This window comes from Emys orbicularis, chromosome 4 (assembly GCF_028017835.1).
Source record: "Emys orbicularis isolate rEmyOrb1 chromosome 4, rEmyOrb1.hap1, whole genome shotgun sequence".
In the NCBI taxonomy this organism is placed as follows: Eukaryota; Metazoa; Chordata; order Testudines; family Emydidae; genus Emys; species Emys orbicularis.
This window is the reverse complement of record NC_088686.1, coordinates 108,634,307-108,657,943: the sequence shown is the minus strand read 5'-3', so window position 1 is coordinate 108,657,943 and position 23,637 is coordinate 108,634,307. Positions and strand designations below refer to the sequence as shown.

At 45.9% G+C, this 23,637-nt stretch overlaps 2 protein-coding genes across 3 annotated transcripts in view; one reads left to right on the top strand and one right to left on the bottom strand.

Annotated features, from left to right (window-relative positions):
* Positions 1 to 17,868, bottom strand: part of MRPL21 (mitochondrial ribosomal protein L21) — a 30,567-nt gene extending 12,699 nt beyond the window's left edge. The window contains exons 1-3 of one of the 2 annotated variants that reach the window (XM_065403999.1): positions 17,835 to 17,868; positions 11,909 to 11,969; positions 2,111 to 2,196 (exon numbers count right to left, since the gene is read on the bottom strand). The gene's annotated coding sequence lies outside the window, so the exon portion shown is untranslated. Of the gene's footprint in view, positions 1 to 2,110; positions 2,197 to 11,908; positions 11,970 to 17,834 lie in introns of those variants that run through there. The other variant, XM_065403998.1, reaches the window with a different exon arrangement.
* A 178-nt stretch (positions 17,869 to 18,046) lies between these two features.
* The window catches only part of IGHMBP2 (immunoglobulin mu DNA binding protein 2), a 95,063-nt gene continuing 89,472 nt past the window's right edge, over positions 18,047 to 23,637 (top strand). The window contains exon 1 of the mRNA XM_065403919.1: positions 18,047 to 18,123. Within this exon, the coding sequence (XP_065259991.1) occupies positions 18,047 to 18,123 (77 nt within the window). The remainder of the gene's footprint in view (positions 18,124 to 23,637) is intronic.

Here is a 23,637-nt window from a genome sequence, read left to right as displayed (position 1 = left end):
TGTAAGGTGTCATAGGAAAAGTTATGATTTGCCAAATATGATTATCCTATTTGTGTGCATGTATCATTTCTGTATCTGAAGTTATAAATATTGACTATGTATCTGTATTTCAAATTTGGTTACACCTGAGTGACACTCACTAGGCAAAATGCTTCCAGCCTAGATAGCTGGTTGTGAAGGGCTTATTCAGGGTAATGGGCCGTTAGGAAAAACAATAGGCCTTAGGAGAAGCTCATCCCCCACCCGGTGAGCTTTCCTGAGAACGCTCCAGATAGCCTGTAAGTAATGACTGCAAGGGCATGTGACTAGACCCCATGACTCTGGACTCCATTTTGGGTACCTGTATTTTTCCACAAACTGGTCTGGGAACCAAGTTTGAAACAATGGGTTCCTGCCATATGGAAGGCTATATAAGGCAGGAAGTGACATCATCTATTGTCACACAATAGATCCCCCACAACTCAACACCTGAGAGAAGCTCCGAAAGAAAAGGACTTGGAATGGCGGTGGGGTGCCCAAGCTACAAAGCAAGGGTAGCTTGTGCCTTGAGAAGCTGCAAGTCTGCTTGTATCATCAGTCAGGGTGAGAAATTGCTGATTCATATCCAATCTTTCTAGTATCTTAGGCTTGGTTTGCAGTTTTGTTTATTTACTAGGTAATCTGCTTTGATCTGTTTGCTATCACTTAAAATCTATCTTTTTGTAGTTAATAAACTTGTTCTATGTTTTAATCTAAACCAGTGTGCCTTTGACTGAAGTGTCTGGGGAAAATCCCAGCTTGGTTACCACAAGTGTGCATATTCCTCTCCACACTGAGGGAGAGGTGAACTGAGTAATAAGTTCATACTGGCCGGGGTTTTGACCAGGGCAGGACGGTACAGCTCTGGGGTCTTAGGCTGGGGAGGTGGGGGTTATTTTGGCTGCAGCCTCCCTATTGTTGGTTCATGCAGTGGCTGGCCAAAGCCATGCAACTGCAGCTGGGTGTGTCCCTGCCTGTGAGAATGCTGGTGGGAAAGTAGGACTCGTAGCTGTCTAAAGCTTGTCACAGCACCAAGGTGCGAGAGGGAGCCCAGGCTGGCGAGTCAGAGGGCTCAGTGATACCCCAGTTCCAGATGGTACCCTGTCACACACAGTACTAGCATCCCCCATTGAAGTCAGTGGGATTTGTACATGCTACTTATATTCAGAAGCCTAACTTCAGACCTTTATATTTGAAAATTTTGGACTATCATTTTATCTGAGCTGAAATGACTGCAGTTTCATGATTGGATCCTTAAAAAAGGAAATTCACATCAACCAATGCTGCCATTTTATCGTTAATAGTCATCTGCATTTTTGCAGTACAGGGAGTGATCTTACATAAAATATCTGACCATTTCCAGGCAGAACAGAGGGAAAGATTGGCAGGTAGAACTCAAATGCTCTTATGGATGTGAGTTGAAGTCAGAGCTGTAATATTCTGAGCTTGCTCTGGATGGGCAAGCCAGTTGCTTTGGAAAGAGGCCTCCTGGACACGTTGTATGGAATGACACAAAACCATGAATATCTATGAGGTGGTGAAGCCTGGAAATTACAATGGCTCAAAGGCAGAGCCCTGTGCAAATCAGACCCAACGGAAGATTTGATACATTTTACCAAACAGTTCAATACTTATTTCCCCCAGTGTTGATATTAAAAATTTATGATTCACTGTGTCAACAAACAGTACCTGCGGGACAAACACTTTTCTTCATTACATTAATTTATCACCTGAGCAATAGTGAGTGGTGCAGTGAGCAGAAAGAAAACAATCCAGAAAAGGAGGTCTGGAGCTGAAGGCTCTTTTTCAAGTTGCCGATTATCCATGCAGTTATTTATTGATATTTTATCCCTCCATTGCAGAGTGAACATACATTAAATGCAGCATCCCGTTAAGTTAACTGGCCCTAGTAGACAGCGCAACAGCTCCCTTCTCTAAAATATGCTGGGTGGAATGAGACAAAAACATGAAGAAGACTGAGAAGAACAAAAACCCACTCAAAAGCTCAAGGATGTGCTGCCTTACAATCTTTCAGACTGCCAATAATAGTATGGAAGTAGTGATGCCGGGCTCTGCAGCTGTAGACCTTTACCTGCATGGTACTTTGCCTCTTCTATTGGATCTGGCAGTTTGACTTCGGGCCACGGGGGAGAGGACAATGATGTTTTGGCAATAATTCTGTCAAAAATAAGGTGAGAATCAGCTATTACAAATATTTATTACCATGAGACCCAAAACATTAACAAAGATGAGAGTCAATAGCACATGCACATAAAATTCCTGCAGTGAAAAGCAGGGCTGCTCTGCCATCTGCGGAGTGGAGGCAAAACCTCAGGAGTTACGGTTCTCTTCCTGACACAGCTCACTCATCAGCACTCAGGGCCTGATCCCCACTGAAGTCAATCAGAAACTTGCCAGTCAATGGGCTTTGGATCAGCCCCTGAGCGAGTTAAAGAAGTTTTGGTTACTGATTCTCCTCACTCCAGTGTTATGTATGATGGTCAGGGGAAGTCTAACTAGATGAAGCAAGAAAAACAGCCTCTTCCCATAAGAGTCAGGATAAAGCTTGCTACAGTAAGAGGGCTTTTGATGGAGCAAAATTCCCATTCCTATCTCCCCATACTTTGTTCAACTCCCATCACAGCAACTGAGCAGCTGCCTCAAGAACGACCATATTAAAAGCAGGCCCAGTAATGAAATACATTGATGCATTCTGACGATTAGGGCACGAGTAGGCACTTCTCAAAGGTGTTGAAACTGCAGTCCGTTTGAAAAGGTTGTTTAACCACACGCTGAAAAAGCTTTGTCTTGCTTCAGAGCTAGTCTTGCAAATTAAGAAAAGGCACCGTACTCAAACAGAAACAGCTGCTACCCCCAATGCTCAATGCAACTCAGCTACACAACAAAGTTCAGAGGACCCCAGAGAGCTTTGCTAGAAAGAAGATGAATGGCTCATTTGTCGTCCCCCCCCCCCCCCCCGCACCCCCTGTATAAACAGTACAAGTTGAGGACAAGTTTTTTCTTCAATTTTATAATGCAACAAGCCAAAATATGCAAAAATGACCTTTAAGAATAAGCAGTTTGAAGTTGAGCTGGAGATTCGCGTAATAGCTTAAAATCTCCTTCGGCCTTTGCTACACCAGGCTTTAACTTAGCACTGTTGTTGACACCATTGCAGCTACAGCTGGGAATGCTGGTGCACATAAAGCGTCAGGGGCCACCAGTGGCTTTTACCACCATGTTGTGTAGATGACATGAGACATGATCCCGCCCCACTGCCATTGACTTCAGTGGGAGCAGGAGCAGGCCGAGACTGCTTAAAATGCTGGTGGCTGCCTGAAGCATTGTCTACTCTCCCCGTTGCTGCACTGGTGTTAACAATGGTGGGGAGTATATCAGAAAACAACCCAGCACAGACGCAGCCTTAGAGGGAAAAGAAGGTCTAAGATAATGTCCCCAAATCAGCCTCAGGGGACTGGAGATTAATCACTCAAGCACATTACTTGTCCCTCTCTAGGAGGACTATTTTTAAAAGCTCTTCTCTGCTAAATTGGTAATTTAGTGAGGGCCTTGAGAACCACAGCTGGGCTCTCTATACAAGATTATGGAAGTTGCTTTTTTTAAGCTTCCAGCTGCACATCTTGAATGAAGATACTGATAGCTGCTAACATCCCTCTTGGAAATTTCTGCTTTAATACAACATAGGGTATGAATAATGGTAAATTTTCAGAATGGAGAGGGGTAACTAGTGATGTTCCCCAAGGGTCAGTCCTAGGACCGATCCTATTCAACTTATTCATAAATGATCTGGAGAAAGGGGTAAAAAGTGAGGTGGCAAAGTTTGCAGATGATACCAAATTGCTCAAGATAGTTAAGACCAAAGCAGACTGTGAAGAACTTCAAAAAGATCTCACAAAACTAAGTGATTGGGCAACAAAATGGCAAATGAAATTTAATGTGGATAAATGTAAAGTAATGCACATTGGGAAAAATAACCCCAACTATACATACAACATGATGGGGGCTAATTTAGCTACAACTAATCAGGAAAAAGATCTTGGAGTCATCGTGGATAGTTCTCTGAAGACATCCACGCAGTGTGCAGCGGCAGTCAAAAAAAGCAAACAGGATGTTAGGAATCATTAAAAAGGGGATAGAGAATAAGACGGAGAATATCTTATTGCCCTTATATAAATCCATGGTACACTCACAGCTTGAATACTGCGTACAGATGTGGTCTCCTCATCTCAAAAAAGATATACTGGCATTAGAAAAGGTTCAGAGAAGGGCAACTAAAATGATTAGGGGTTTGGAACGGGTCCCATATGAGGAGAGATTAAAGAGGCTGGGACTTTTCAGCTTGGAAAAGAGGAGACTAAGGGGGGATATGATAGAGGTATATAAAATCGTGAGTGGTGTGGAGAAAGTGAATAAGGAAAAGTTATTTACTTGTTCCCATAATATAAGAACTAGGGGCCACCAAATGAAATTAATGGGCAGCAGGTTTAAAACAAATACAAGGAAGTTCTTCTTCACACAGCGCACAGTCAACTTGTGGAACTCCTTGCCTGAGGAGGTTGTGAAGGCTAGGACTATAACAGGGTTTAAAAGAGAATTGGATAAATTCATGGAGGTTAAGTCCATTAATGGCTACTAGCCAGGGTGGGTAAGGAATGGTGTCCCTAGCCTCTGTTTGTCAGAGGGTGGTGATGGACGGCAAGGGAGAGATCACTTGATCATTACCTGTTAGGTTCACTCCCTCTGGGGCACCTGGCATTGGCCACTGTCGGTAGACAGGATACTGGGCTGGATGGACCTTTGGTCTGACCCTGTACGGCCATTCTTACGTTCTTATGTTCTTAACGTTTGAGCTGAGAGACTTTATTTAATCCAAAAGCCCCTCTGTGAACATAAGAATAGCCTTACTGGGTCATAGCAATGGTCCATCTAGCCCGGTATTCTGTCTTCCGACAATGGCCAATGCCACATGTTCCAGAGAGAATGAACAGAGCGGGCAATCACTGAGTGATCCATCCTGTCGTCCATTCCCAACTTCTGGCAATCAGAATCTAGGGACACCCAGAGTATTGGGTTGCATCTCTGACCATCTTGGCTAATAGGATGGACCTATTCTCCATGAACTGATCTAATTCTTTTTTGAACCCTGTTACAGTTCTGGGCTTCACAACATCTCCTGACAACGAGTTCCACAGGCTGACTGTGCGTTGTGTGAAGAAATACTTCCTTTTGTTTGTTTTAAACCTGCTGCCTAATAATTACATTGTGTGACCCCTGGTTCTTGAGTTCTATGAAGGAGTAAATAACACTTCCTTATTTACTTTCTCCACACCATTCATGATTTTATAGACCCCTTGCATATCCAAGCTGAAAAGTCCTAGTCTTTTTAATCTCTCCTCATGTGGAAGCTGTTCCATATCCTTAATCATTTTTGTTGACTTTCTCTGTACCTTTACCAATTCTAATGTATCTTTTTTGATATAGGGTGACCAGAACTGCACACAGTATTCAAGGTGTGGGTGTACCATGGATTTATATAGTGGCATTATGATATTTTCTGCCTTATTATCTATCCCTTTCCTAATGGGTCCTAACGTTGTTAGCTTTTTTGATTGCTGCTGCACATTAAGTGGATGTTTTCAGAGAACTATTCACCATGACTCCAAGATCTTTCTTGAGCGTTAACAGCTAATTTATACCCCATCATTTTGTATGTATGTTTGGGATTATGTTTTCCAATGCGCATTACATTGCATTTATCAACATTGAATTTCATCTGCCATGTTGTTGCCCAGTCACCCAGTTTCTGCCGCATGCTGCCCTCGCCTCTGGGTACCACCCCCAAAGCTCCCATTGGCCGTGGTTCCTCATTCCCGGTCAATGGCAGCTGTGGGGGGCGGTGTCTGCAGGCGAGGGCAGCGCATGGATCCCTCTGCCGCCCCCCCCCCCCCAGGGGCCACAGGGACATGGTGCCGGCCACCTCTGGGAGCAACGCGGGGCCAGGGCAGGCAGGAAGCCTGCCTTAGTCCCATTGCGCCATGGGGCTGGTAATCCCGTCGGCTGGAATGAAAGCCCTGAGGGGCCAGATCCAGCCCACGGGCCGTAGTTTGCCCTCCCCTGTGCTAGACATTCTTTCCTGAGGAATCTCCTTGAGAATCCGGCTAACAGGAAGAACAGAGCATTATACTCGGATGACACTGGGTACCATTGATTGACTTTCCCTAAGGGCACTCAGCACTGACATCCACAATTCAAAGGAACTGTCATCAGAGCTCAAACTGCCCAAGCACTTGGCTGCCAATTTCTGTGCTGAATAGGCCTTCCCAGGAGGCTGATTTACTTTCTACTCTTAGGTGTTGCTACCTTACCTACTGGCAATGTCAAAATTGCTAACACAATGACAGCTCTAATTAAGTGAGTATCCTGGGGATGCAATGAGTGGCAGCAAACCCTCTGCTGCTGCCACAACACTGATGAATGGAAGCTAGCAGGGATATTTAAGCCAGCATCCATGAGTGTTTTCCTGTCAGCAATCTGAGTGGATTCTCTCTGCTTCACTCAAGACTGTCACTGTGGGGGATTCTTTGCCCCAACACTGAAAAGAATCCCTTGTTACCCGAAAAGCCCTGTTCAACTAATAGTATGTCAACTACATTGGCTGGTTTGCTTGGCCAAAGAAGGGATGACAGACAAGGAACTAGGACATCACTAGTGAAAATACTTATTTGCTATAAACTTCAGCGATGAGCAGCAATTAAAACTCTGCTCAAATATTTCAATGGTTTTAATTAGAAGATGAAACGGTACATAGAAAATGCCTATATGCAATAAAATGGAAGTCAGACTAAATGATCACAATGATCCTTTCTGGCTTTATAACACTGGTCTACAATTTTTGAGAAGTCGTCTGCTTCAGAGATAAAATGTGCTATTTATTATGTATTTTGATGTGCTGAATTCAAATATGACAATTAAAACAACTGATTGGCTACTGTTTCTAAGATATTGAAGTTTTTACATTTTATGTCTATGTATATTGTGTAGATAGTAGAGTTTTAATCATAAATTGTAAACCTAGGTCTTTTCATGTGTTTATGGTTGCTTTACATGATTATAGTTCACCCGTCCTGTTTATGTAACACTTTAAAAATCAGCAAAAGGGTTATATAAATAAAATTTATTATGAAACAAAAGGCAAAAAACTATTATGTACATAGTTTAGTCCTATTCAGTGTCTACTCGGCGCTTCTTGGCTTGTCTCTTGTATTCATTAAATGGAGCAGCTCTTGTCACTGTCCAGCAATAGTCTGCAAGCATTGATGGGCTCCATTTGCCCTGATAGCATTTCTCCATTGTTGCAATGTCCTGGTGAAATCGCTCGCCGTGCTCGTCGCTCACTGCTCCGCAGTTCGGTGGAAAAAAATCTAGATGAGAGTGCAAAAAATGTATCTTTAGTGACATGTTGCAACCAAGGCTTTTGTATGCCTTGAGGAGGTTTTCCACCAACAATCTGTAGTTGTCTGCTTTGTTGTTTCCGAGAAAATTTATTGCCACTAACTGGAAGGCTTTCCATGCCGTCTTTTCCTTGCCACGCAGTGCATGGTCAAATGCATCATCTCGAAGAAGTTCACGAATCTGAGGACTAACAAAGACACCTTCCTTTATCTTAGCTTCACTTAACCTTGGAAATTTTCCATGGAGGTACTTGAAAGCTGCTTGTGTTTTGTCAATGGCCTTGACAAAGTTCTTCATCAGACCCAGCTTGATGTGTAAGGGTGGTAACAAAATCTTCCTTGATTCAACAAGTGGTGGATGCTGAACACTTTTCCTCCCAGGCTCCAATGACTGTCGGAGTGGCCAATCTTTCTTGATGTAGTGGGAATCTCTTGCACGACTATCCCATTCGCAGAGAAAACAGCAGTACTTTGTGTATCCAGTCTGCAGACCAAGCAAGAGAGCAACAACCTTCAAATCACCACAAAGCTGCCACTGATGTTGGTCATAGTTTATGCACCTCAAAAGTTGTTTCATGTTGTCATAGGTTTCCTTCATATGGACTGCATGACCAACTGGAATTGATGGCAAAACATTGCCATTATGCAGTAAAACAGCGTGAAGACTCATCTTCGATGAATCAATGAACAGTCTCCACTCATCTGGATCATGAACGATATTGAGGGCTGCCATCACACCATCGATGTTGTTGCAGGCTACAAGATCACCTTCCATGAAGAAGAATGGGACAAGATCCTTTTGACGCTCACGGAACATGGAAACCCTAACATCACCTGCCAGGAGATTCCACTGCTGTAGTCTGGAGCCCAACAGCTCTGCCTTACTCTTGGGTAGTTCCACATCCCTGACAAGGTCATTCAGTTCACCTTGTGTTATGAGGTGTGGTTCAGAGGAGGAGGATGGGAGAAAATGTGGGTCCTGTGACATTGATGGTTCAGGACCAGAAGTTTCATCCTCTTCCTCTTCCTCGTCTGACTCAAGTGAGAATGATTCTGGTGCATCAGGAACCGGAAGTCCTTCTCCGTGGGGTACTGGGCGTATAGCTGATGGAATGTTTGGATAATGCACAGTCCACTTTTTCTTCTTTGACACACCTTTCCCAACTGGAGGCACCATGCAGAAGTAACAATTGCTGGTATGATCTGTTGGCTCTCTCCAAATCATTGGCACTGCAAAAGGCATAGATTTCCTTTTCCTGTTCAACCACTGGCGAAGATTTGTTGCACAAGTGTTGCAGCATATGTGTGGGGCCCACCTCTTGTCCTGATCTCCAATTTTGCAGCCAAAATAAAGGTGATAGGCTTTCTTAACCATAGTGGTTGTACTGCGCTTTTGTGATGCAAAAGTCACTTCACCACAAACATAGCAGAAGTTATCTGCACTGTTCACACAAGTACGAGGCATCTCTGCTCACTTTGGCTAAACAGAAATGTGTCCCTTTGCAAAATCAAACACTGACAAATAAGAGAGCACGACACTGTATGATTTCTAGAGCTGATATAGGGCAATTTGTTCAGCAGAGTGATGTAAGCTTCGTTATGATTGCATCATCCATGACTTCTAGGAATAACATGATGCAATTCATATCATGTATGACGCAATACCAGCTTCAGATTGCATCATTCAATGTTTTGCCTCAAAAGCAAGTACTGTCCAAACCCAGTCATAGATTTATTCATAGATCCAGTCAAAGACGTATTTTAGTCATTTCTGGTTTAAATTGAGATCCCTTCCCTTTATAACTCACTTATCCTCTGCCATTCCCAAGTCAAGGGTCGTATATACTGACCCAATAGCATATCTTGAAAACTAGAGCCAATCAACAATTTTAAGCATCATTTTCGTTCTCAGTGACCCAGAATTAGTAAAGTTTGACTACATTTACTTCAGAAGCATTTTGGCTGTAGAGCAGTGTAATCTAAGAAGTGTGATTTTAGGTGGAAAAATTATCTGAGTGACCTTTGCTGGAGTTAGGAACCTCTTATGATCTCTCATACAAGTTGTGACACATTGGAAGGTTTGTGGCAACAGCTAACACCTCTGCTTCATGACTTTCTATGAAAGCTTTTCATTTGTTCTATAGAACAATGGAGGGAAAAGCATGATTATTCAAAAGGGCAATACTTTGCTCACATACAATGCTTTTCACCCAGAGATCTCAAAGCACTTTACCAAAGAAGGTAAGCACTGATGTATACCTGCTTTGCTGAAGGGGAAACTGGTATAGAGAGATTATGTGAACTACACAAAATCATACTGAGTCAGTGGCAGTGGGAACAGAACCTAAGTCCCACTCCTCACAGCAGCTTTGTCTTTTGCTATGCAAGCCCCATCGTGGAGCAGAAAGCTTACCTTCTCCTGCAAATACTCTAACACTAAGTAATAGTTGACATCAAGAACGACTCTGCATATTCCAGTGTCTAAGGGTATCCTAACAGTTGCAGGATGCTTTAATTCAAAGAGACACACAGTTAAAATGCCCCTTACCTATTAAAATATTTATTCCTTATTAAGTAAGAACCAATGACACTGCAAAGACATTTGTGGAAAATAGTCTTTGATTCAGTATCATCTTCTCTTTTGAACAGTTAATGTGTCTCCGATGGGATGGCCAGAAAGGCATTGTATAACTACCATAAAATTGTCCCTGACATAAAAAGGGAGCAAAGAATTTCCTGAGAGCTCTGGTCAGTACTTCCCTGCAGTAGTTTCAATAGTTAGCAAGTGATGTGAAAATTACAACAAGCATTTTCAAATTCAAGGGCAATGCTAGACACTAGTAAATCAGGGTAAAATGAATAGTATGGGAGTTACGTTCAATCTACTTGGCAATGTCCATTAGTGCTCTTTAAAGTGCCTACATTTAACAGAAACACCAACCAAACGTTATCAAAAAATTCTCAAGAACCATGCCTTTTTGGGCTGGCTCCATGGCCTAATGGCAGTGCCATATTCTATGATGCAGGGACAGAGTAAAAACCCTCTCTCTCAAGCACTCAAGACAAAGGGAAGGGAGTGCCTCATCTTGCTCTTTAGAACTGCAGAAATCAGAGACAGAAAATAATTCCTAGGTCATATATTCCAGGACCCAGCACAGAGTAATGTTCTATTTCTTTAGTGACCCCTTCTGGCTAAAGCAAGGAGTAGCACTGACTGAAGCTGTACCCTGACTTGCTCAGACACTTACAGGTACAGTAACTCCTCGCTTAACGTTGTAGTTATGTTCCTGAAAAATGCTACTTTAAGTGAAACGATGTTAAGCGAATCCAATTTTCCCATAAGAATTAATGTAAATGGGGGGGTTAGATTCCAGGGAAATTTTTTTCGCCACACAAAAGACTATTTTTATTTATATATATATATATATATATATATATATATATACACACACACACACACACACACACACACAGTATAAGTTTTAAACAAACAATTTAATACTGTACACAGCAATGATATTTGTATAGTTTGGTTGAGGTGGTGAAGTCAGAGGGTGGGATATTTCCCAGGGAATGCCTTACTGCTAAATGATGAACTAGCACATGGCTGAGCCCTCAAGGGTTAACACATTGTTAATGTAGCCTCACACGCTACAAGGTAGCATGAATGGAGGGAGGGGAGACAGGATAGCAGAGAGAGACACACACACACACCCTGTGTGAGAGAGAGAGACGCGCATTGCCCCTTTAAGGAGGCTGACCCCACTCTAAGTACATTGCCTTTTTAAGTAGATTAGCAAGTTGAGACAGCAGCTGCTGCCAGCAAGCTCCCTCGGTCCTGAACCCTGTAGTGTCCCCGCCTGTGGAGATAAGGTACAGGAGATGGGGGTACAGGAACAGGGGGGCTGGAGGGGGACACCCCGACTTTAGCACTCCTTTTCCCCACTCCTGCACAGCAAGCAGGAGGCTCCCGGGAGCAGCTCCAAGGCAGAGGGCAGGAGCAGCACATGGCACTGTGGGAAGGGACAGCTGAACTGCCGGCAATTGGTAGCCTGCTGGGCGGCTGCTGCACAAGGAACTTAGGGGAGCGGGGAGCTGATAGGGAGGCTGCCAGTCCACCCTGGTTCCAAGCCCCCACAAGCTAGCTCCAACAGGCTGCTCTTTCTGCAAGCAGTGGACAAAGCAGGCGGCTGCCAAACAACGTTCTAAGGGAGCATTGCACAACTTTAAATGAGCATATTCCCTAATTGATGAGCAATGTAACAACGAAACAACATTAACCTGGAGGACTTCAAGTGAGGAGTTACTGTAGCTCTAGCTACACTGGGTCACTGAAAGGGAGGGGGAGACAATAATGGGGAGGAGGGGAAGGGAGGGTCAGTATTTCAGAGGGAAGCAGAGCAACACGTTGACATTACCCTTGCTGTAGTGAAGTGCTTTGAGATCTCTCGCTTCGAACTGTAGACCACAACAGAGATGCTAAGAAGAAGAGAGGAGAGAGAATTAAAAATAAGCAGTAACATTTATCAGTCCCTGGTAATTTAATGAGTAAGTATGAGCCATGTCAATTTCAGCACTGCTGGGAAAAGCACCACAATGCAGGAGACAGAAACAAGACACAGTACATCATAAATCAAGAACTCCTCCCTACTGCACAATATCCCAAGGGAGCAGAACAGAGACAGGATCACACTTAAACAGCATACACGGAATACGTACAGTAAGTGAGAGTGTCAGCTATAAGATTCCAAACGTGGATTGCAACAATTTAATATTGTTGTATTTGTGCATAACATCTGTTTTGTCACCAAGACGGGGAATGTTCCAGGGGTGTATACACAGTTGTGTTGCATCCTTCCAGTGCTGAACTATTACTTTAATGGATACGGTTAGGTGTATCCTTCCCTGCCTAGAAGACTCTCACCCTTCTAAGGCTGTGACAAGTTATATAATATTTGTAGGACAAAACAAGGTGGCTCTTTGCAGCTTTCATTAAGCCTCACCCAGCTTCCCCACACCTGCATTTCCATGCATGCAAAGGGGAAGAGAGAGAGAGAGAACTGCAGATAACTCCAGTAACTCCCTGGCTATTCATTCTCCAAGCAGTCACTTCAGTGCCAAGTGAAACATAGGGAACCAGTGTAAGTGTAGAGGGCTTAAAGAAACCTTTCTAGAGTGAAAACAATGAGGAGTCCTTGTGGCGCCTTAGAGACTAACAAATTTATTTGGGCATAAGCTTTCGTGGGCTATAACCCACTTCATCAGATGCATGGAGTGAAAATACAGTAGGGAGGTATAAATATACAGCACATGAAAAGATGGGACTTGCCTTACCAAGTTGGGGGTCAGTGCTAACGAGGCCAATTCAATCAAAGTGGATGTGGCCTATTCCCAACAGTTGACAAGAAGGGGTGAATATCTGATGAAGTGGGTTATAGCCCACGAAAGCTTATGCCCAAATAAATTCGTTAGTCTCTAAGATGCCACAAGGACTCCTCGTTGTTTTTGCTGATACAGACTAACACGGCTACCCCTCTGAAACCTTTCTAGAGTGGGGGACCTTGGTTTTTACATGCATACGCCTTGGCTTTCCCTGACTCCAAGTACCGTCTCTCTTCTCTCAGACAAGCGGGCTGTAGAACAGCATCAATTGAAGAGATTAAAAAACAGAAAATTTGAACACGAAGATTGTTTTAAATGGCTAAATCAGGGCTCTCTATTTACATCTAACTCTCTAGACAATGAGCAACTGAAATGGCAAAGGAAGAGTGGAATGGAGGATTATCATTAATGTGATCAAATATCCAGAGAGATTAATGAAAATCTCCTAACGGAAGGGTTGCTTTCTGATGGGCAATTATCATTTTAATTGCCTTTTTGCAGTCACAGAATTGGAGAGATTTTCTTTGGAAAGGAACTAGACCTGCACAATTACTAATTAACAGGGAGGGCCTAGCCCTGGAAAACTGGGCTAGCAAAGAAGAAAGACAGCAATTGAACTTTATTAGGAGAAAAAGAAGCTGTCTCTGAAATTGTTTGCTTAACTAAAAGAAAGTGTTTGCACAGCTGACCCTCCAGAGTGCAATAAATACAAATGTCTGGAAAGGGCCCTTTACAACCAAATAAACATAACGATTCTAGACTGAGCTCTGCTTTTGATTATTATTATTATAACCAACTGGTAGCACAAACCAAATGTAGGTCTGGATTTAAAGTTTGTGAGGCGGCCAGCTTATTCAGATAATCGCACTTAGCTCTTTATATAGTGTTTTTCATTAGTAGATCTCAAAGTGCTTTCACAAGCACCCTGGTACTGGCCACACCTACAAGTTCAGTCATTCACATTATGAATGCCCTGGTGTGTAGCTCAACCTCTCCCATTTGATGGGATTGCTACCAGACTGCTGTCCCTGAACTTTGCTTAAGGGCTCCATATTTTATGACAAACTCTAGCTAGTAGAAATAATGAGGAGTCCTTGTGGCACCTTAGAGACTAACAAACGTATTTGGGCATAAGCTTTCGTGGGCTAAAACCCACTTCATCAGATGCATGGAGTGAAAAATACACTCCATGCATCTGATGAAGTGGGGTTTAGCCCACGAAAGCTTATGCCCAAATACATTTGTTAGTCTCTAAGGTGCCACAAGGACTCCTCATTGTTTATGCTGATACAGACTAACATGGCTACCCCTCTGAAATCTAGCTAGTAGGTCTCTCAAAAATGTGAAGTGCCACCTCCTGTTGGCTGCTGTGAGGATGGTCACTGCTACTTTACTCCTTATCAGCCTCTCTTTATGTCTTGTTCCCCTACAAAAATCTCTGGTGCTTGCCTCTGCTGCACTTCATAGTTTTTCGGAGCAGCAGCAGCATGAAACTGACATAATTCTTGACAATTTCACTGAGGCCTACAAGGTTCTGAATAGCAAATAAAAAACCCAACCAGAATATTTGTTAATTTTACTCTGCTGCTGTTAGCCAAGGCTAAGAATCAAAGGGCACTCAAGCTGGCTGCCTGCAGACTCAGGAAGATAATGGCACTGGCCTATATTTGGAAGGTAATTAGGGCTGGACACTTTTTATTTTAGATGAAATCATAAGTTTTTTATAAATTGATGGTATAGATCTCCTCTTTCACCCACCCAAGGTTGCTCAAGCCGTGAGTACTAGAGTGATTCTGGCAGAGATGTTGTGCCTGTCATGCACATTTGCCTATGGCAGGACCCAACTGCTATGTGGTCCACCTACGAGTGACATGTACGGGCAATATGCGACTGCCTTAGGTAGCAGATTTAAGAATCAGGAAATGGTGCCGATATCTAGCTAGTCTGCAGATTTCACCAGGGTATGACAAATAATATATGCATCTGTTCAGCTCATTATCCATTGTGACCCTCAAGTGCTTTTCAGAGTCATGGCTTCCCAGGATAGAGTTCCCCATCATGTAAGTATGGCTTTCATTCTTTGTTCCTAGATGGATGACTTTACATATGGCTGTATTAAAATGCACATTGTTTGAGCCCAGTTTACCAAGTGAATCGGATTGCTCTGAATTAGTGACCCATATCTTCATTATTAACCTAGGGTTACCATATTTCAGCAAGCAAAAAAGAGAACGGGAGGAGCCCCGCCCTAGCCCCTCCCACTTCCCGCCCCCCTCAGAACCCCCAACCCTCCCCCCGTTCCTTGTCCCCTGACTGCCCCCTCCTGGGACCCCTGCCCCTAACTGCCCCCCAGGACTCCACCCCCTACCTAAGCCTCCCTGCCTCTTGTCCCCTGACTGCCCCCTCCTGAGACCCTCCCCCCATTCTAACTGGCCCCCTAGGACCCTACCCCCTACCTGTACCCTGATTGCCCCAACCCTTATCCACACCCCCACCCCCAGACAGACCCCTGGGACTCCCACGCCCCATCCAACCACTCCCCACCCCCTGACAGCCCCCCCCCAGAACTCCCGACCCATCTAAACCCCTCTGCTCCCTGTCCCCTGACTGCTCCGATCCCTCTCCCCACCCCTGCCACCTGACAGCACCCCCCAGAACTCCCAACCCCCCCCCCCCCGCTCCTTGTCCCCTGACTGCCCCCTCCTGGGACCCCTGCTCCTAACTGCCCTCCAGAACCCCACCCCCTACCTAAGCCTCCCTGTTCCTTGTCCCCTAACTGCCCCCTCCTAAGACCCTCCCCCACCCTAACTTCCCCCCAGGACCCTACCCCCTACCTGTACCCTGACTGCCCAAAACCTTCTCCACCCCCCCAAAAAGCCCCCCCCGAACTCCCGACCCCCCCCCCCCGTCTCTTGACTGCCTCCTCCAAAATCTCCCTGCCCCTTCTCCTGCCCCCTGGCCCCCTTACCCTGCCGCTCAGAACATGGTGTTGGGCTCTGTGCGGAGCCGGACACGTGGCTGCGCTCCCCAGCGCAACACACAACCCGGTCCCTGCCCCCGCACAGTGCTGCCGGAGCGAGGGAGCGGGGAGAAGGAGAAGTGGGGGGAGGAGGAGCTGCCGAGGCCCGATGCAAACGGCCCGGCAGGCCGGCAGGCTCAGAGTGCGGGGGAGGGGGGGGCGGGGAGAAGGAGCTCTACAGCTGCTCCGGAGTCCAGCCCGGCAAGCTGCGGGAGAAGGGCTCTGGCTGCCAGAGCCCCATGCGAGCGGCTGACTTTCCTGCAGCCCTCCCAGCCGCGCCTCGCTCTGCCTGGGGGGGAAATCCCGGACATTTTTAGTGATTTGCAAATTCCCCCCCGACGCTATTTTTAACACAAAAAGGAGGACATGTCCGGGTAAATCCGGACGAATGGTAACCCTAATTAACCACCTCCCCAATCTCTTGTGTCATCTGCAAATTTTATCAGTGATAATCTTATGGTGTTTTTTCCCCAGGTCACTGGTAAAAATGTTAAATAGTGTAGGGATAAGAACTCATCCCTCCAAGACCCCACAAGAAACACACCCACCTGATGATTTCCTGTTTACAATTACATGTAAATTAGCCAGTTTTTAATCCATTTAACATATACTATGTTGATTTTGTATCATTCTAGTTTCTTAATGTCATGTGGTACAAAGTCAAATACCTTATAGAAGTCTATTACATCAACATCATTTCCTTTATCAAACTGTATCTATCAAGTTTTTGTACTGGTGCAATTATTTCAGGTAGGGATTTTTTTAAAATTAAAGTCATACAAGTACACTCCCTAGTGTGGACACAATTAAACTAGCATAAAGGGATCTTACACTGATATAGCTTATTCCCCTTCCTGTATGGGAATAGCTATGCTGCTATAAAGCACCATTATAGGGATACAACTGCATTCACCCTAAGAGAGTTTTAACTATACTGGAATGGTTAACATCTTACAACTTTCCAACGTAGACAAGTCCTAACATGTTTGAAGCCCTGCCAGCTGTCATACAGTTAAAGGCCAGAAGGGACCACCAGACAGTTTGTACATCACAGGCCACCAACACCACCCAATACTCACACACCAAACCCAACTGATTAGACCAAAGTATTACAGCCCACAGGAGACTAAACTATTATGTGCCACAGGCAAAGAACAGGAGGACCGAGGTGCACCATTCCCTGAGGCCCCCGCAATGGCAGGGAAATGATTAAGTGAGATACACCCTGATAATCCTGGTAAGTTAACTGCACCCACACACTGCAAAGGAAGGCAAAAAAAACCCAACGGCAACGGTCACTGCCAATCTGACCCTTCACTGATGCCAAGGCCGGAAGGGACCATTGTGACCATCTAGTCTGATCTCTGTCCTGTGTGACACAGGCCCTAGAACTTCCCCAAAATAACTGGTGTCTGTGTGTGTTTTTCCACCCCAGCCCCACACAGGGCAATCCGCTGCCCCCTGAGCATTAGTGCCAGAGCCAGCCAGTGAGAGTGCCCGTCGCGACACGGCTAACCCGCGCACTCAGACTGCGAGTTCCTTGGGGCAGGGACTAGGGTGACCAGTCCCTGCCCCAAGGAGCAAGTGTGAAAAATCAGGACAGAGGTGGGGGGTAATAGGAGCATATATAACAAAAAGCCCCGAATATCGGGACTGTCCCTATAAAAACGGGACATCTGGTCACCCTGCCAGGGACGGACTTTTCCTCCTGGGTTTGCAGCGCGCCCAGCACCCTGGGGCCCTGGCCCAGCACCGGGGCTCCGGTGGCAGTAACATTCATACCGGGTTTGCCCATCAGGGCAGGGCCCTGGCGTACAGGGGGCCCGGCGCTGGGTGCAGCTGACCCCGTGTTGACCCCCCCGGAACCGCAGCGCGGGTGGGGAGCAAAACCCCAGAGCGCGGCCCCCTTCCAGCGACCGCAGGTCCCCTCCGTCGGGTCTCACCTGCCGCGAGGCCCGCCCGCTGCCGCCCCGGCCCCAGCCCCAGGAGCCGCCCGCAGGCCGCCGCCGCCGCCGCCGCCATCTTCCCGCCCGCCGGAGCCGGAAGCCCGGGGAGCCGGAGTGAGGACGCACCGGGCCGGCCGGGAACGCAGCCCCGGCCCAAGCAGCGACTGCAGGAGACCCTGGGCCGGCCCCGCGCCTGCCCCCCGGAGCCCATGGCGGTGCCGGACTTCGTGTCCCGGCAGCTGGAGCTGCTGCAGGAGGAGAGAGAGGCTGAGATCGAGGAGACCAGGTACCGGGGGTGGGGTCCCGCCCTGCCCCGGGAGACCCCGCCAGAGACACGGCGTCCCCCAGCCCCACGGGAACCCCCACCATCCTCTATGAGATCCAGGAACCCCACCGTCCCCTATAACGACCCCTGCGGGGATCTAGCAACCCTCACCATCTCCTATGAGATCCAGGACTCCCCACCCCACCCTCATGGAGACCCAGGAACCTCCGGTATCCCCTATTGTGACCCCCCACCCCAATGAAATCTAGGAGCCCCCACTATCCCCTATGGAGACCCCCCACCATCCTATATAAACATAAGAACATAAGAAAGGCCGTACTGGGTCAGACCAAAGGTCCATCTAGCCCAGTATCTGTCTACCGACAGTGGCCAATGCCAGGTGCCCCAGAGGGAGTGAACCTAACAGGCAATGATCAAGTGATCTCTCTCCTGCCATCCATCTCCATCCTCTGACGAACAGAGGCTAGGGACACCATTCTTACCCATCCTGGCTAATAGCCATTTATGGACTTAGCCACCATGAATTTATCCAGTCCCCTTTTAAACATTGTTATAGTCCTAGCCTTCACAACCTCCTCAGGTAAGGAGTTCCACAAGTTGACTGTGCGCTGCGTGAAGAAGAACTTCCTTTTATTTGTTTTAAACCTGCTGCCTATTAATTTCATTTGGTGACCCCTAGTTCTTGTATTATGGGAATAAGTAAATAACTTTTCCTTATCCACTTTCTCAACATCACTCATGATTTTATATACCTCTATCATGTCCCCCCTTAGTCTTCTCTTTTCCAAACTGAAGAGTCCTAGCCTCTTTAATCTTTCCTCATATGGGACCCTCTCTAAACCCTTAATCATTTTAGTTGCTCTTTTCTGAACCTTTTCTAGTGCTAGAATATCTTATTTGAGGTGAGGAGACCACATCTGTACACAGTATTCGAGATGTGGGCGTACCATGGATTTATATAAGGGCAATAATATATTCTCAGTCTTATTCTCTATCCCCTTTTTAATGATTCCTAACATCCTGTTTGCTTTTTTGACCGCCTCTGCACACTGCGTGGACATCTTTAGAGAACTATCCACGATGACTCCAAGATCTTTTTCCTGACTCGTTGTAGCTAAATTAGCCCCCATCATGTTGTATGTATAGTTGGGGTTATTTTTTCCAATGTGCATTACTTTACATTTATCCACATTAAATTTCATTTGCCATTTTGCTGCCCAATCACTTAGTTTTGTGAGATCTTTTTGAAGTTCTTCACAATCTGCTTTGGTCTTAACTATCTTGTTAAGTAGTTTAGTATCATCTGCAAACTTTGCCACCTCACTGTTTACCCCTTTCTCCAGATCATTTATGAATAAATTGAATAGGATGGGTCCTAGGACTGACCCTTGGGGAACACCACTAGTTACCCCTCTCCATTCTGAGAATTTACCATTAATTCCTACCCTTTGTTCCCTGTCCTTTAACCAGTTCTCAATCCATGAAAGGACCTTCCCTTTTATCCCATGACAGCTTAATTTACGTAAGAGCCTTTGGTGAGGGACCTTGTCAAAGGCTTTCTGGAAATCTAAGTACACTATGTCCACCGGATCCCCCTTGTCCACATGTTTGTTGACCCCTTCAAAGAACTAATAGATTAGTAAGACACGATTTCCCTTTACAGAAACCATGTTGACTATTGCTCAAGAGTTTATGTTTTTCTATGTGTCTGACAATTTTGTTCTTTACTATTGTTTCAACTAATTTGCCCGGTACCGACGTTAGACTTACCGGTCTGTAATTGCCGGGATCACCCCTAGAGCCCTTTTTAAATATTGGCGTTACATTAGCTAACTTCCAGTCATTGGGTACCGAAGCCGATTTAAAGGACAGGTTACAAACCTTAGTTAATAGTTCCGCAACTTCACATTTGAGTTCTTTCAGAACTCTTGGGTGAATGCCATCTGGTCCCGGTGACTTGTTAATGTTGAGTTTATCAATTAATTCCAAAACCTCCTCTAGTGATACTTCAATCTGTGACAGTTCCTCAGATTTGTCACCTACAAAAGCCAGCTCAGGTTTGGGAATCTCCCTAACATCCTCAGCCGTGAAGACTGAAGCAAAGAATCCATTTAGTTTCTCCGCAATGACTTTATCATCTTTAAGCGCTCCTTTTGTATTTTCATCGTCAAGGGGCCCCACTGGTTGTTTAGCAGGCTTCCTGCTTCTGATGTACTTAAAAAACGTTTTGTTATTACCTTTGGAGTTTTTGGCTAGCCGTTCTTCAAACTCCTCTTTGGCTTTTCTTATTACACTCTTGCACTTAAGTTGGCAGTGTTTGTGCTCCTTTCTATTTGCCTCACTAGGATTTGACTTCCACTTTTTAAAGGAAGTCTTTTTATCTCTCACTGCTTCTTTTACATGGTTGTTAAGCCACGGTGGCTCTTTTTTAGTTCTTTTACTGTTTTTCTTAATTTGGGGTATACATTGAAGTTGAGCCTCTATTATGGTGTCTTTAAAAAGGGCCCACGCAACTTGCAGGGATTTCACTTTAGTCACTGTACCTTTTAACTTTTGTCTAACTAACCCCCTCATTTTTGTATAGTTCCCCCTTTTAAAATTAAAGGCCACAGTGTTGGGCAGTTGAGGTGTTCTTCCCACCACAGGGATGTTGAATGCTATTGTATTATGGTCACTATTTCCAAGCGGTCCCGCTATAGTTACCTCTTGGACCAGCTCCTGCGCTCCACTCAGGATTAAATCTAGAGTCGCCTCTCCCCTTGTGGGTTCCCGTACCAGCTGCTCCATGAAGCAGTCATTTAAAGTATCGAGAAATTTTATCTCTGCATTTCATCCTGAAGTGAAATGTTCCCAGTCAATATGGGGATAATTGAAATCCCCCACTATTATTGGGTTCTTAATTTTGATAGCCTCTCTAATTTCCCTTAGCATTTCATCATCACTATTACTGTCCTGGTCAGGTGGTCGATAATAGATCCCTAATGTTATATTTTTACTAGAGCATGAAATTTCTATCCATAGAGACTCTATGGAACCTGTGGATTCGCTTAAGATTTTTACTTCATTTGAATCTACACTTTCTTTAACATATAGTGCCACTCCTCCCTCTGCACGGCCTGTTCTGTCCTTCCGATATATTTTGTACCCCGGAATGATTGTGTCCCATTGATTGCTCTCAGTCCACCAGGTTTCTGTGATGCCTATTATATCTATATCCTCCTTTATCACAAGGCACTCTAGTTCACCCATCTTATTATTTAGACTTCTGGCATTTGTGTACAAGCACTTTAAAAACTTGTTCCTGTTTATTAGCCTGCCTTTTTCTGATGTGCCAGATTCTTTTTTATGTGACTGTTTATCATCTGATCCGGCCCTTACATTATACTTTTCAGTCCTCTGCTCCTGACTATAACCTGGAGATTCTCTATCATCAGACTCTCCCCTAAGAGAAGTCTGTGTCTGATCCACACGCTCCTCTGCAGCAGTCGGCTTTCCCCCATCTCCTAGTTTAAAAACTGCTCTACAACCTTTTTAATGTTTAGTGCCAGCAGTCTGGTTCCACTTTGGTTTAGGTGGAGCCCATCTCTCCTGTATAGGCTCCTCCCATCCCAGAAGTTTCCCCAGTTCCTAATGAACGTGAACCCCTCCTCTCTACACCATCGTCTCATCCACGCATTGAGACTCTGAAGCTCTGCCTGCCTACCTGGCCCTGCGCGTGGAACTGGGAGCATTTCTGAAAATGCCACCATAGAGGTCCTGGATTTCAGTCTCTTCCCTAGCAGCCTAAATTTGGCTTCCAGGACATCTCTCCTACCCTTCCCTATGTCATTGGTACCTACATGTACCACGACCACCAGCTCCTCCCCAGCACTACACATAAGTCTATCTAGATGCCTCGAGAGATCCGCAACCTTCGCACCAGGCAGGCAAGTCACCATACGGTTCTCCCGGTCATCACAGACCCAGCTATCTACATTTCTAATAATCGAATCTCCCATTACTAACATCTGCCTTTTCCTAGAAACTGGAGTTCCCTCCCCCGGAGAGGCAACCTCAGTGCGAGAGGCAACCCCAGAACCATCTGGAAGGAGGGTCCCAACTACGGGAAAGTTTCCCTCTGCTCCCATTGACTGCTCTACTTCCCTGGGCCCTTCTTCCTCCTTAACAGCACAGGTGCTGTCTAAGCGGAGGTGGGACAATTCTACAGTGTCCCGGAAAGCCTCATCAACATACCTCTCTGCCTCTCTCAGCTCCTCCAGTTCCGCCACCCTGGCCTCCAAAGTCCGTACATGGTCTGTGAGGGCCAGGAGCTCCTTGCACCGACTGCACACATACGCCACCCGCCCACAGGGCAGGTAATCATACATGCAACAGTTGGTGCAATAAACTGGATAGCCCCCACTCTGCTGCTGGGCTTCTGCCTGCATTGTATCCGAGTTAGTGAAAGGGTGGTTTACAGAAGGGAGTTTTGGAATGTGGTTTGGTTTATAGGTTTTAGGGGGGGGCCACGGGGATGGGGTTACGGCTGGCGAGGGACTCCCACTCCCTTCCCACTCCCCTTCTAAACTCCCTTGCGAAACTCCCTGTTAGCAGCCCCTGGTCGCTTGTGCGCGGCTTTATAAAGCCCTGGCCTGAGTGAATGCCCCGCCCACTGATTAAGGCTCAGCCAATTTCCAGAGGCTTCGAGCTTTCAAACCTGCCTCCAACTGCCAGCCAGAGCACACGGTCCCTCAAACAACCAAACAAACAAACACAAGCTCAGCACACAGCAAGTAACCCCCAAACACAAACAAACACACACTACAGACAGTCACTTGCCCCACAGATGCCGTATTAGCTCCTCCTTCACCTGGAGAACTCCCTTGCGGAACTCCCTGTTAGCAGCCCCTGTTCGCAAAGCCCCTGTTCTTAAAGAACCCCACCTCATCCTTTTGGGGACCCCCATCCCTGTGATATCCAGGAAACTCCACCATCCTCTCTGGGGACCCCTTCCCCCGCTCTTATAACCTTATAGCCCCACAATCCGACATTACCCCCACCTTATTAGCTACTCATAGACTTTAAGGTCAGAAGGGACTACTATGATCATCTAGTCTGACCTCCCGCATGATGCAGGCCACAAAAGCTGACCCACCCACTCCTGGAATAATTCTCTCCCTTGACTCAGCTGTTGAAGTCCCCAAATCATGATTTAAAGACTTCAAGTCGCAGAGAATCCTCCAGCCAGCGACCCCTGCCCCATGCTGCGGAGGAAGGCGAAAAACCTCCAGGGCCTCTGCCAATCTATCCTGGAGGAAAATTCCTTCCCGACCCCAAATATGGCGATCAGCTGAACCCCGAGCATGCAGGCAAGATTCTCTAGCCAGACCCGCATTGACCATTGATACTAATCACCAGCGATGGCACGTTATTGACCTATTGACTAAAATCACGTTATCCCATCAAACCATCCCCTCCATAATCTTATCAAGCTTAATCTTAAAGCCAGAGAGGTCTTTCGCCCCCACTGTTTCC